Here is a 15008-nt window from a genome sequence, read left to right on the forward strand (position 1 = left end):
TGAAAGTTAAATTTCTCTTGGGGTTGTGAGTACACACTCCGAGAGTATGGCCCTTGCACTCTCCTGCTATTTCTTCCCTGCTCTGGAGACTCACTGGAGGCTGTGATTTGAGGCATCTGATATGCAGCCTTCAAAATGGCCATCAGGAAAACTGCAGCTGTTTCAGCTGATGTTTATGAAAGACGGGCAGGCGCACTGCGTGTTGGAGTGACTGGGCGTGGTGGGAAGGTCCTTTTGTGCCAGCAGCTGGCCTTTAAAGTCCTGAGCAGACTGGGACACCATGGAAGGGCGGGTGCTCTTGTGTGCCTTATGGCCACAGGTGGGGTTTACTTCACGCACACACACTGGTATTTGTATTTCTCACGTTTCCCGACTTTTTAAAATCTACCCCACTTTTATCCTCTTGTTTTCCTTGAGGTCTTGCTCACCAGCAGTTTAGGCTCTTTTATGACTACCGAGGAGACTCTGGCCGTCAGAGTGACCAGACCACAGTGTCCCCTGGGTTTTTTTTCTCATATCTCTGGCTTTGTAGTTTGCTCCTACTTTTCCCAACCCCGAATGGCACCCGTGTCCAGAAGCATTTGTGTCTTTACCAGGTTAGTTGAATTCTGCATGTGGCTCTGCCTGCTGTCCGCTGAGAGAAGGGGGAAAGGGAGATAAGATAGAGGCGTGTCCCCCCAGGGCCCCCGCTCTGGCTTTGCTTAGATAACTCAGAAGGATGCCTGATGCTTGGGGGACCCCTGATCTTGTATGACTGGCCCTGTGCTGGCATGTCCCATGAGAGGTTCCTTCCCTTTCCTCCTGAAAGCTGCCTGCAACCCAGCTTCCCTTCCGTGGCCCGTGTGACAGCAGGGGGTGCCCTGCCTCATACCTTCACATTTTTAGGACTGAGGGACTCAAAGTGTGATCCAGATACAGTAGTAATCTAGCCGTTTGAAAACAGGGCTCCACGTGCATTCTTATTTGGGAAAAGCAATATTTCCAAAGATCCCTCTTAGAGATCCAGAGCAGGGACTTGATAGTCCCGAGGTTAGGACTCTGTGCTTCCAGCGCAGGGGGCGTGGATTTGATCCCTGGTCGGAACTAAGATCCCATATGTTACGTGGCATGGAAAATCAAAAAGAAAACAAAAGAAGAGATTGGAAGCAGATACCAGGGTGCTAAAGGCCCTGAGCAGTCCTGCAGGAGAGAAAACTATTAAACCCGGCTACCTGCCTTTTCCCCAAACCTGTTTGCTCTTTCCCCCAGTATTTACTACTATATTTCATCTATTCCGAGACCCTATTTTCGTCTTTGTTGTCAAGTCCTCTGAAATCAGCAGTGCACTGTGCAGTAGTTGCCTCTTTAAATTACTGTGAGCAGCACTTTTTTCTCTGTTCGAATTACATAAAATAACGACGTGTCCACAATCAGTGGTGTCTTAAATGTGATGATGTATGTGGTGATTACGCCCGTGTTGGGAAATGCTGTCCTAGAGTTTGTGGAACTGGAGCCAGCAGCCTGGGCCCCATACCTCCTTCTGAGCCTCTCTCGTGTCCAGTGTGAAAAGAAGTGAGTGGGCCCGAATGTTCAGGGTCCCTCGGGAGCACAGAGCCGTGCTGAGAGCAGGAGGAGGAGGAAGGGGAGACGCCAAAGCCCTGAGCCCCCAGGACCCACCCTGAGGCCCTGGCTCCCCTGGCCTGCAGGGCTAGCCCTTCCCCAGCTCCGCCTCCCTCGGCCCTCCCTGGGGACTGTTTCTTCCGCTCTGTGTTAGTTTCCAAGGCTGCTGTAATGAAGTCCCATGAACCGCGTGGCTTTAAATGAGAGTGATTGTCTCACAGTTCTGGAAGCTTGAAGTCCAAAATCAAGGTGTCGGTGGGGCCGTGCCCCTTCCGAGACGCTGGGTTAAGTCTTTCCTTGCCCCTTGCTGGCTTCTGGAGGTGGCTGGCAGCCCCTGACGTTCCTTGACACGCACCTGCATCTCTCCACTCTCAGCCTCTGTCGTCATGTGGCATTTTCCTCTAGTAAGGATGCCAGTCAGACTAGAACCCACACTCATGACCGCCTCTTCATCCGATTACATCATCTAAAAAGACCCTTTTCCAAATAAGGCCACATTTACAGGTACCCAGGGTTAGGACTTCTGTGCCTTTTGGTGGGGATACTGTGCAACCATAAAATACTGTGTAGCTCTTCTCTCTCTGATTGTTCCTAATATTCATGCGTGGGCTCAAGTCAGGTGTCCAGGGGCCCACACTCCTCCTGGAATGGTCCCTCCAGCCCCACATAGGCACTGATATTGATGCCAAGGCCTTGGGCACCAGTCCAGTCCCTGCCACTTTTTGATGGAAGTGCCTCCAACCACGAGGTCCCTTGGAGGAGCCAGAATGTGGGTCTCCTTCATTGTAAACCATGGTGCTAGTCTCTTTTTGAGATGTTAATTACTGCTTCACCTGTATAATTAGTCAGTGACAGAATTAGTGGTAATCCCAAACCACCAAAGGATAAATTGGAGTCACTGCAGTGGAGAGCTGCCCCTGCCCGTCAAGCGGTGATGTGACTTCCAAGTCAGAGGGAGAAGCAAACCTTTCCTTTCCTGCTGACCTTGACCCTGATGACTGGATTACTGAAAACTGTTGGCTTTTGAAACTGTATTGATTTTTTTGGAAAACGTTATCAGCCCATTTTTGTTAATTTCCCCCCTTTTGACGATTTTAATGGGCAGTGCTTTTTCATTAATTGTTCTCAAGTAATCTATACATTAGGTTAAAAAAAGATGCAAAACCCTAAAGTGGCTTTTAGCTGCTGCATATCCTTTTTGCAATGGGAAAGATATGAATAATACATAAAGGAGGAAGATACTGAAGCCTTTTTATGCTGGTGACTTGGCTAAACAGAAACCCTTGTTCAAAGGTGCCCGGTTTCTGGGGATAGCTGCCCATCTGTATCCAGCTTCTGTCAGAAGGCCTGCCCGACTTTGATTCTCACTTGGGAAACGTCCCCTTTTTTTCTCATCTTGTCATTTATCACTCAGGATATTGTAAATATCAATTAGATTGTAAGCTTCTTGAGGGTAAATTGAGTTGAAGATTTCCTTGTTTCCGCCATGTGGTTCCTTAGTGTGCTCTTCACCCAGAGGATAAGTTTAGAATGTTTGATTTGAGGTGTGGTCCTGGGCTTCCCCTGGTAGCTCAGGTGGTAAAGAATCTGCCTGTAATATGGGAGACCCGGGTTTGATCCCTGGGGCAGGAAGAACCCCTGGAGAAGGGAATGGTAACCCAGTCCAGTATTCTTGCCTGGGAAATCCCATGGATAGAGGAGCCTGGAAGGCTACAGTCCATGGGGTCGCAGAGTCAGACACGACTGGACGACTAACACACTTCTTCCTGGACTTCCCAGGTGGCGCTGGTGGTAAAGAACACACCTGCCAGTGCAGGAGATATAAGATCCCGGGGTCAGGAAGATCCCCTGGAGGGAGGACATGGCAACCCACTCCAGTATTCTTGCCTGGAGAATCCCACGTACAGAGGAGTCTGGCGGGCTACAGTCCCTAGGGTCACAGAGTCAGGCGTGACTGGAGCGACTTAGCACACTCACAGTTAAATTGGTGGGGCTTAAGATACACTGCTTTCCAGCCAAAGGAAGGAAAACGTTTCCTTTCTCACCGCATTCGGGCTGTTTACTTACCTTTCTCTGTCCTTATGTGGGAAGATGGTTGGATTATCTCAGAAATTCTCTCATTTGATGAAATCTCCGAAATGCCTAGCATTCCAGTTGGGTTTCTGATGAAGGTGTAAACTCTCATTGGCTAGCAGGATTGCAGACAGGAGGCTTTGTGTCTTGTGTACAGGATTAATTCATGGAGCAGGCAACCGGAGGCAGCTCATGAACGCTGAGTTTTGTTTGCCCTGTATTCCAGCACAGGTCTGGACTCAAGAGAGACATCTGTCTCAGTGTTTGTTTGCCATTATTCGCTGGTAATAATGGCTGTCATTAGAAAGTGGAGAGTTGCCAGGGGCCCTTCAGATGCTTTGTTTAATGAGCCTTCTATAGAAGAGCACTTCTTCTTGGCTTCAGTGGAAATGGGAAATGTAGGATGAAGTCTCGGCAGCAGCAGGCAGGAAGGTTGAAGCCAAAGATTTGAAGAGGAAGTAAGAAAGGAAGTCAGCTGCTGCAAGGAGACTGAACTTGAAACTGAAGGGGAAAATAGAGTTTCAGACCACTGGATTAATCTCCGGCTCTGCTGCTTATTATCTGTGTGATCTTGGAGAAGTCACTTAACTGCTATAAGCCTCCATTTCCTCATCTGTAAAATGGGTGTGGTAGTCCTGCTGTGCCTGCCTCGAAAGGCTGTCAGAAGGATCAAAGTGCTTTGGAAACTGCAAACCACCATGAGAGTTACAGAGAGTCATTGTTCTGCTGGTCATCATTATAATAAATGACTTTCTAAGAATTCTTAATGAGCGTCCCTGGTGGCTCCGTGGTGAAGAATCTGCCTGCCAATGCAGGAGACGTGGGTTCGATCCCTGGGTCAGGAAGATCCCCTGGAGAAGGAAATGGCAACCCATTCCAGGATTCTTGCCTGGGAAATCCTATGGAAAGAGGAGCCTGGCAGGCTACAGTCCATGGGGTCACAAAAGAATCAGGCACAGCTTAGCAACTAAACAACAACAAAGAATTCTTTGGAAGAATTTCTCAACTTTGGAAGGCCTTCCCATCTGATGTGGCCAAAGGCCCCCTACCCATCAGACCTAAAGGTAGAGGTCTCGCCCTGGAGGAAAATGTCAGAGCTTTTCAGAATTCACCAGCATCCCTGTGATGTTATGGGAGGGAGGAGACAAAAAAAGGGGGGAAGCAAAGGCAGGCTGTCTCACCCCCACCCCAGTACCCCTCATAATTGTGGATGAGCCCACAGACTACAGCTCTGGTTCCTCTGCAGCTGGGTGATTGAATACCACAGCTCTGAATGGGGGGACCAACTGAGATAAAGGGGAGGATACATCCTTTATGGAGGGCAAGTTGGTATTTGGAGCACCCATTGCCTAGTAAAGAATATTGAACCCAGCAGCCTCTGCTTATAACTGAAAGAAATCTAACTCAAAGTTGTATAAGCAAGAAAGGGAATTCTAGGTTCACATAATGGAAAATGTAGTTGTAGGTTGGCTCCTGTAACCCAGGCCTCATCTGTCTCTTAACCAAGGCTTCATTCGTAGGCTGCCTCTCCCTTATGGGGGCAGAGATAGCCCCAGCAGCTGTAGCTGACACCTCATCTCCAAACTAGAGGTCCCGGGGTGGTCTTGGAGAAGGTGGTGATTGGCTGATGTGGGTCACGTGCCCACCCTGAACCAATCACATTGGCCAAAGCTGGGGACTCTGGATGCTCTTGGGTCACATGGAACAGGCGGTCAACCCCACCCCCAATTCAGATGACAAAACGGGAAGGGTGGTTATCTAAAGAGACACCAGACAGCAAACAAAGCTTTCTGGACACCTTGCCAGAAGTCAGTCCTTGGTGTCCTTTGCCTGGCAGAGGATAGGGCTGAACAGACCATGCATTTAACCCAGGTGTTCTAACTGAACTAGCTGCAAACACTTTCTGATTTGCCTACTGTATGTGGGACTCAGTACTAGGGAGAAGGAAGTAAGCATGCTAAATTGCCCTTGCCTTCGAATTGCTCATCACCCAGATGAGGAAGATAAAACTTTATGTGTATATGTGTGTGTGTGTGTGTATGAATGAGCATCCCAGTATTTGCAAGTATATGAGTGACTAAGGAAAGGGAAGGGCCCTGGCCTTGCTGCAGGTGTGACCATGAGCAAGTCATTCAGCAGGTTTGGTTGGAGCTGCCTTATCCATAGATTGAGGAGGCGGGTTAATATTTGTCCCATATTTCCTGAGCTGCAAATGTGATTTACAGAAGAGATGCCAACTGCCATTTCTTTTAGCAAGCACAAACACACCCTGGAATCAGGGTCACTGCTCAGGAAAGGATCAGGGGCTGCATTGGGCTTAACAGCGACCGTAAAATGCCTTCAGGGAAAGGCCCCTTCACAAATCATCTCAAGGCTAACTTTTCTCCTTCTCTGCCCCTAACTCCCTGAAACCCTATTGACGTGTGTTTGTTTAAAAAAAAAAAAAAGAAAGAAAAAGGAGAAATGGGGTGGACAGACTGTGGTGGGAGGCTGGGACGGGGCAGGGGTCTTACAGAGCTGCAGAAGTGTGGGCCGGCCCCATGCACCCTAAGGCCAGGTTCTTCCCTGACCTAGAGGCAGATGAGATCATTTAAACTTATCCTGCTTGAAAACTTGAGAGCTGGGGCTTCAGGGGTGCTGCCTGAAACCTGATTCCTTCCTGTTGTGTGTTGATAATGACACCAATAAGCAAGAGATCCCCTACCATCACATGGAACTTGAGCACAAGAGCCTGCTTTTACTTAGTCCCTTGATTCAACTGAAGATGAGACTTTTGACCTGATTGATTTATCAAGATTTCTCAAGCTATTTTTTAAAGTTATGATGAAAGCCAGTGCAAAACATGAAATAAATAACTGTTTGGTTTTTTTTTTTTAAATTAAAACAGTGTGTGTGTGTGTGTGTGTGTGTGTGTGTGTGTGTGTTAGTCCCTCAGTCGTGCCCGACTCTTTGCGACCCCATGGACTGCAATCCACCAGGTTCCTCTATCCATGAGATTTTCCAAGCAAGGATACTGGAGTGGGTTGCCATTTCCTTCTCCAGGGGATCTTCCCAACTCAGGGATCGAACCTAGGTCTCCTGCACTACAGGCAAATTCTTTACTGACTGAACAGTAAATGAATTAATTAAATAAAAATGTTAGAAAGGAAAAGCTCCCATATTTTCATCCTAGCACAGTGTCCGCTTTTGCGTGTGTTGTTTCCCTGTACACAAGTGGTTTTTAGAGAGATGTAGCCATTCCTGATGTGCTGATCTCACTCTAATGCCCTCTCTGGGGATCCTTGTTCCTGAGGTCTGTCCAAGAGGCAGTTGTATCCAATGGCTATGAATTTGGGCTTTGGATTCAAATTCTGGCTCTGTCAATTACTGGCTGTGTGCTTGGGCAAGTTCCCTAACCCCTCCTAGACTTTACTTGCTCATCTGCAGAATGGGGATCATAATAGTACCTACTTCATAGAGTGGAGAGGGGTTAGAAGTAAAATGAGCCAGAAGAAGTACTTAGCAATTGGAGAACAGAAAGGCTCAATGAATGATAGTAAAGTTAAGTGTTTCTGATGTTCTAGTAATTCATTCTCCTGAGAAGGAACCCTCTCATATCACATCTATTTTTTTTTTACCCAGTAGTAGTGTAAGGGATTAGGATTCTGATGAGAACTCAGGGAAAACTCAAAACTAATTTGAATGACCTATGACATCAGGGTCAGAATTTCTCACAAAGCTGAGACACCTTCTTCCTAGCATTCCCACTTGGCCTCTTTCCTTTGGACCATTGTTGCTCAGTTGCTAAGTTGTGTCCAACTCTGACTGATGGACTGCAGCACGCCAGACTTCCCTGTCCTTCACTATCTCCCAGAGATTGCTCAAGCTCATGTCATTGAGTCTCTGATGCCATCCAACCATCTCATCCTCTGTCGCCCCCTTCTCCTGCGCTCAGTCTTTCCCAGCACCAGGGTCTTTTCCAATGGGTTGGCTCTTCACATCAAGTGGCCACAATGTTGGCGCTTCAGCATCAGTCCTTCCTGAACATTCAGGGTTGATTTCCTCTAGGACTGACTGGCTTGATCTCCTTGATGTCCAAGATCAAAGAGTCTTCTCCAGCACCACAGTTCGAAAGCAAAAATTCTTCAGTGCTCAGCCTTCTTTATGGTCCAACTCTCACATCTTGTACATGACTACTGTAAAAACCATAGCTTGAACTATACAGACCTCTGTTGGCAAAGCAATGTCTCTGCTTTTTAATATACTGTCTAGGTTTGTCATAGCTTTTCTTTCAAGGAGCTAGCCTCTTAATTTCATGGGTGCAGTCACCATCTGCAGTGATTTTGAAGCCCAAGAAAATAAAGTCTGTCTTGGTTTCCATTTTTTCTGTATCTATTTGCCATGAAGTGTTGGGGCTGGATGCTGTGATCTTAGTTTTTTGAATGTTGGGTTTTAAGCCAACTTTTTCACTCTGCTCTTTCACCTTCATCAAGAGGCTTTTTAGTTCTTCTTTGCTTTGTACCATTTAGGGTGGTATCATGTGCATATCTGAGATTATTGACATTTCTCCTGACAATCTTGTTTCCAGCTTGTGATTCATCCAGCCTGGCATTTTGCTTGATGTACTCTGCATTCAAGTTAAATAAGCAGGGTGACAAGTAACCTTGACATACTCCTTTCCCAATTTTGAACCAGTCCACTTTTCCATGCCTGGTCCTAACTGTTACTTCTTGACTTGCATACAGGTTTCTCAGGAGGCAGGTAGGGTGATCTGATATTCCAGTCTCTTTAAGAATTTTCCACAGTTTGTTGTGATCACAGAAGCAGTTTTAAAACAGCAACATCATGTGGTATATCCATACTGTGGAATGTAACCTGTCACAGAAAGGAATGAGGTACTGGTGTATGCTTCAATGCAGGTGAACCTTGAAAGCATTATGGTACATGAAAGAAGTCAGCCACAGAGGACCACGTATTGTATGTGTCCATTGTAATGAAATGTCCAGAATAGGGAAATCTCTTGAGACAGACAGTGAATTAGTGGCTGTTAGTGGATGAGGCAGTTTGGGAGGAAATGGGGAGTGACTGCTAATGGGTATAGAGTTTCTTTTGTGGATGATGAAAAATTTCTGTAATTAGATAGTGGTAATGTAAATATACTAAAACTCACCAAACTGTACACTTTAGAATGTGATAGGTGCAGACTTCCTTGGTAGTCCAGTGGTGCAGTTAGGACTTCACTCTTTTATTGCAGGGGGCATGGGTTTGATGCCCACGCCCCCTTGAGCCATGTGGCACGGCCAAATAATAAAAATAAAATCAAATGTGATATTTTAATTATTTCCTATAAAGCTGTTGCTAAGAAAACAAACAACCAATCAGTGGTGTAACTGCTTCCTGTGTAATGAACAAGAAGCCAAACTTCCTTGAATGAATGAATGGGCCACCAACCCTTGTGATCAAGCAGCTACCAAGCACTTATTGAACTACCCTGGGTACCAAGGGCAGATGTAAAGAATCCTAAGTTGTAGTTTTTCCCTCAAAGAGCTTGAGAGGATAAGAACAGAAATTCAGTTGTAAATGTCTTTGGTTTATTCCTCAATTCCTTTGCCACCCTCATTAATTCAACTATTAATATTGGTTGTGTTCATATTATATGCCAAACAACCATTCTAAGTTCCAGAAATGGAGCAGTGTGTCAGAACCTAAAGTTTGTTGGAATCAAATACAAAGAGGGTATCAGTTTATAAAAAAGAAGTTAAAAAAAAACCCAACAATCCATTACTTAAAAAAAATAAAAACTTCAAGGGGCTCAAAATAGTGAAAACAATGTTGCAAAAGAACAGGGTTGGAGGACTTTCACTTCCCAGTTTCAAATATTCGGAAGCAGTCAGGTCGGTGTGATACTGCTGTTAGGATAGATATACAGATCAATGAATCAGAATTGAGTGTTCACTATGTCAATTACATCTCAAAACGGGGGGGGGGCGGTGGCGGGGAAGGAATTGGGAGTTCAGAAATAAATCCATATTTATGGTCACTTGATTTTTTACAAGGGTGTCAAGACTTTTCAGAGGGAAAGAATAGTCTGTTTAGCAAATGGTGTTGCTATTTGACAGTGCCTGCCTGGTAAAGAATCTGCCTGTCAGTGCAGGAGACATAGGAGACATGGGTTCCATCCCTGGGTTGGGAGGATCCTCTGGAGAAGGAAATGGCAACCCACTCCAGTATTCTTGCCTGGGAAATCCATGGACAGAAGAACTTGGGGGGTTATAGTCCATTGGATCACAAAAAACACGACTCAGCAACTAAGCAACAACCGTCCATGTGCCAAAGAAGGAAGCTGAACCTCTACTTCAGACCATATACACAGATTAACTCAAAATGGACCAAATACCTCAATGTAAGAACTAAAACTGTAAAACTCTTAGAAGGAAGCATAGGTATGAATCTTTGTGACCTTGAATCTGGCAATGGATTTTTAGATATGACCCCAAAAGCATTAGCCACAGAAGGAAAAAGATAAGTCGCACTTTATCAAAATTATAAACTCTTATGCTTCAAAAGTCATCATCAAGAAAGTAAGGTGATGGTGAGACAGTGATAATGTAGCATCAGAAGTAAAATGAACAGATTTTCATTGATTTTGGAGGGGACCTGGGATAGAGGATGCTGGGTGGAGGCTTAGTGGTTTGGTTTCTCATCACAGCCACCTCCACTGGTGCTCTGTGGTAGTCTTGACACACAAGCCTGTTGTCTTTCTCTAACCCACTGAGGTCCACCCCAATCACTGCTCACATTGGTCATGAGGAATAAAAGTGGTTCAAGCCAGTTTACTCTTGTGTGACCAGGAGGGACTTCTGTTAAAAACATCCCCTGGGCAGAAGCAACAGGAGTGTCCAGTATCTGATGAATGGATACACATACAAGGAAATATCACCCAGCCTGAAAACAGTGAACTACTGATATAGGCTATAACATGGATCAACCCTGGAGACTTGATACAATGCGAAATAAGCCAGACACTAAAGGACAGATACTGTATGATTTTGTTTATGAGAAATATCTAGAACAGGCAAATTCATAGAAGTAAAAAGTAGAATAGTGTTTGCCTGGGGCTGGGGACAGGGGAAATGAGGAATTACTGCTTACTGGTTATAGAGGTTCTGTTTGGGATGATGGAAATTTCTGAGGATGGTGGTGGTAGTTGTGTAACATTGTGAACATTTTTAATGTCAGTGGGCTGTACACTGAGAAATGGTTGCAGTGGAAAATTTTATGTTATGTATATTTTACTACAATTAAAAAAAAAAATCCCCTGGGGAATCAGTGGAGGTATGGACTAGCTGGAATTGGTGTCTCAGCTGATGGGGAAGGAACTCAAGGCATGGAATAGACCTCAGATGCAGGGTTTGCTCTGAGTTGAAATGCTGTTTTTATTTTTACCTTATGGATAGCACAGCCATTTGTGAGAAGGGGTAAAGACTTGGAGAACGATGGTTGGTACTTTAATGAAGTCCATACTTTCATTCTGCAGTTGGGACTGAACGGAACTGTGTGAAGCTGTCTGCCTAGGGACGCCCGGCTAGGAGAGGGCTTCTCTTGCCCACTCTTCCAGGTGGGGCTGTAGTGTGATGGGGTCTTCATGACTCCTGTTTTGTGGCCAAAAGCACTGTGAAGTGGGGCCAGACCCTGCTGAGAAGTGGGTGAAGCGTGCAGCCTTCCCAGGCACTTGAGTCTGATGTGATGTTATTGTCTCCCTAACAGAAAAAGGAGATTTCATCGCCCTGGATCTTGGTGGGTCTTCCTTTCGAATTCTGCGGGTGCAGGTGAATCATGAGCAGAACCAGGCTGTTCATATGGAGTCTGAGGTTTATGACACCCCAGAGAACATCATGCATGGCAGTGGAAGCCAGGTGGGTCTCTACTTCCCTTCTGACTAGCCCCTGTGGCCTAAGCCTCAGGCTGCAGGGTACCCCCAGGAACCAGCCCCAGAGCAGCGGTGGGCCGAGCCCCTGGGCGAGTCCATCATAGGCATACATAGAGAAGGACTCCCGGGTGGAATCCTCACTGTGTGAATGAGCTGGAGGATGGGAGGGGGCTATTGGTCCTTTCAGCTGCTGGGCCTTTCAGGTGAGGGGTGTAAAGAGGAGGCCCAGCAGGTAAATGCATTCATTCCCTAAGGATCCTGGGGTGGTTCCCCAGAAGAGGGAGCGCAGAGCCCTTGGGTGAAAGCCCTTCTTCCAAGTCACTGTCCTCCTCACCCAGTTCCCCCATGGCCTCGGCCTCGTCAGTTGTGGCTGTCACCTTGTGGGACAGCAGGAATCTGAGTTCAGAGCCCCAGGACTATTCTAAAGGGCTCCTGGCTTCCCAGCTGAATAGTCTCCTACGAGACCTTGGCATGGGAAGCAGCGAGGGCAGGCCTTGCCTGGAAAGTCACCATCCCTTCCTCTCACACTGTAACCCCTGCCAGTGGAAGGGCTGCCTTCGTTTGCTGGCCGAGGCCCATGCGCATGCTCAGGAGGGCCTGACCACCCTCCTGCTTCCCCGTCTGGTTGTGGTGGGTGGTAGGCTGCAGGCTCACTGAGGACCCTGTGATCAGGTTGTGGGCAGCCCTTGGCAGGCTTGCAGTCATTTCTGGTCCTGTTCTGCTCCTCCCCCTCTCCTGCAGATGTTCTGACCCCTCCCCTCCCGTTTAGAGCTCGCCTCCTAAGTCATGGCTGTTGTCAGGATATGTATTATTCAGAGCTTGCCAAATATTTGTTTTAGGGAGGGTGTGTTCACAGCAAGGTTCATGACTAAGTTCTGCAGAAAACCTAATGGCTCTGGGCTGGACTTTGGGATGAAGCCCAGCGCCTTCTCTTGACTCCTCTTTGTTCCTAAATTCCTGTGGCTGGGACCTAATGCAAACTCCACCTTTTCCTTCTACCAGAGAAAAGGGCTAATCCTGGTCTTTCACCTGCTGCTGAGGAGGGACAGGGGTTGTGTTCAGAGCTTTTCAGACTGTGAGCATTGATGGGGACACTGTCCTTAGGCCACTTTTTTATCAGCCACTGAAACGGGTGTATCGCTCATAGGATGCCCCTGCCTGGAGGTCTCTCTGCTGTCCCTCCATAACAGGGCTGCAGAGATTGGCTCATTCATTCAGTGTGTGCATGAAGGCTGCCAGCGAGTGGGTCTCCTCACCCTGCCCAGTGCTCGCCACATTGCTCCTTTCTGCAGGTGGCCAGCAGCCTCCAGTTGGCATCTTGCTCCTTCTATTTGCCAACAAACACTGATTAGTCACTCTTCCCCATGGCCCTTGGGAGGAGCCACCTCTGCCTCCTGCCTTCACCTTTGGGACTTGCCCCCCATGCCGTGGACATTCCTGTGAGTCTTGGCTTAACTTTTTAGGAGCAGAGTTTGTAAATTGAGGGGATGCCCTCCTTCAGGTGCACGCTTGCTGCATCACTTCTGCCGTGACTCTTTTTTTTAAAGATTTTTAGAAAAACATTTATTTCTTAAAAGTTAACATGTGCATACTAGGAAACCAAAAAACACAAGAAGCAGAAGACACAGTCATCCAAAATCATGAGCAGTTGACCATTTGATGTGTCCTTCTAGGTTTCATTTGTGTATTTACACAACTAAGCATCCATTTTTGTGTAATTAAGATCATACAGTTGTGTATCATGCTTTCTCACACATCATGAATATTAATTGTTTCAGAGTTCCGAAGCTAATGACTCTTCTAATTGCTGCCCCCAGGACCTTGTCTATCCCAGCCTCTGTCCCCTTCTTCCCAGCTCCAAAATTACTTTGTTTCCAGCTGTTTCTGCAGCTGCCCCTTTCAAGCAGTTTGCAAAGAAAAGATGTTGATGTTGATGAGGATAATGATGATGTTATATTATTAGAGCAAATACTTGCATAGAACTTGTTATGTATGTCACTGATATAAGCCCTTTATACAGATTAACTCATTTAATCATCATTACAGCTCTGTGGGTAGATATTATTCCTGTTTCACAGATGAGAAAATTGAGGTTCAGCTGTTAAGTGATCAGCCCCTTGGGTCACACAGCACATAAGTGATAAAGCTGGGATTTGAACCTGGGCAGTCTGGCTCCAGATGTGACAGTTTTAGCAATGTGGGGCACTGTTAGACTGGGTCTTTGTTTTTAATTAATTAATAAATTAATTAGTATTTTTACTAAAATTTTTTGATAGTGTAGAAATGTGTGGGCAAGGAGGAAGGTTGGCAGTTGAAAAATAGGAATGAAGCGGCAACCTCTCGTCTAGAAGTTTGGTGTGAGGTTAGCAATAAATATTGGTGGCCCATTTTTCTGATATCTCTTGTTGACCTATAGAATACCCTAGTCCACAAAGGGCCCCATTTTGCCCATGAAGCAGCTCAAACTCACAGCCTGTGAACTGTGCTGAATTCTTGGGGCTGTGATCTCATGTTCAAACATAGGCAGGAATTTTTGATAGATTTTAAAACCTTTTACTCTAAATAATTTTAAACTTTCAGAAAAACTTTAAGATAGGCACAAAGAGCTTTTTATATCCTTTATCCAGATTTCCCAATTAACTATTTGTTTTACCCTTTGTTCTCTCTTGCTCTACACACACACACATAACACACACAGAAACACAAAGTATCTTGAAAGTTTCAGCACAGTTTTAAGTGTTAATAATTTCAGAAACATAATTGTGATCTTCTTAAGACATCACTTATTTAGCTTGGGGAGTTTTGAATACTAAATAAATGACTTAAATTTATTTAAATTAAATAAATGTGCATGTTGACAGGAAAGAAAAAGAATGTTTTTTAATCACTAAAATTTTGAGTGCAGAGAGGCTGGGTAACTTCCCTTTCTGGTTGGTTAGACACGAGGTAGCCTGGGGGAAGCTTCCTGTCTATTCTGAGCAGGCTTGTCACCGCTTCGTTGGGGCATTCCACAAATGGCATTTCCTTTTTAGCAAAGTGCAAAGGGGTGGGTGTGTGACTTCAATCCAGAGACTGCTTCCAGCGCCACAGCCCTGTGTAACTCACTTCCCTGCCTCTTCCTGCCCACAGCCTGCCTGCCTTCCGCCCAGCCGGCTCCCCTGAGGGAGCTTCTTCCGGCAGATGACGTGGGGCAAGCTGTCGGGCTTCGTAATGGGCTTACGTCGCTCAGAAATGTAGGTCGCAGGAAGCTTAGCTGGGTTCTCCCAGGGGAGGTGGTCATGTGTCTCCTTGGCCAGAGTTGCCGCTGTCACCGTGGCCTCAGTAATAGTGACTCAGGGACAGAGGCTCCCAAGTCAGAACTGACAAGTTTTCCTTTCCTTTGGCAGGAAGATCAGACTGCAGAGCTGGGTCAGGGATGTCTGGGGAG

The 15008-nt window shown here is 46.2% G+C and overlaps 1 protein-coding gene across 2 annotated transcripts in view; it reads left to right on the plus strand.

Annotated features, from left to right (window-relative positions):
* The window catches only part of HK1 (hexokinase 1), a 75851-nt gene that overhangs the window by 23433 nt on the left and 37410 nt on the right, over nt 1–15008 (plus strand). For both annotated transcript variants that reach the window (XM_069571956.1, XM_069571955.1), the window contains exon 3: nt 11419–11567. In XM_069571956.1, coding sequence (XP_069428057.1) covers nt 11419–11567 — 149 coding nt within the window. The remainder of the gene's footprint in view (nt 1–11418; nt 11568–15008) is intronic.

The sequence above is a fragment of the Ovis canadensis genome, chromosome 25, assembly GCF_042477335.2.
Source record: "Ovis canadensis isolate MfBH-ARS-UI-01 breed Bighorn chromosome 25, ARS-UI_OviCan_v2, whole genome shotgun sequence".
Taxonomy (NCBI): domain Eukaryota; kingdom Metazoa; phylum Chordata; class Mammalia; order Artiodactyla; family Bovidae; genus Ovis; species Ovis canadensis.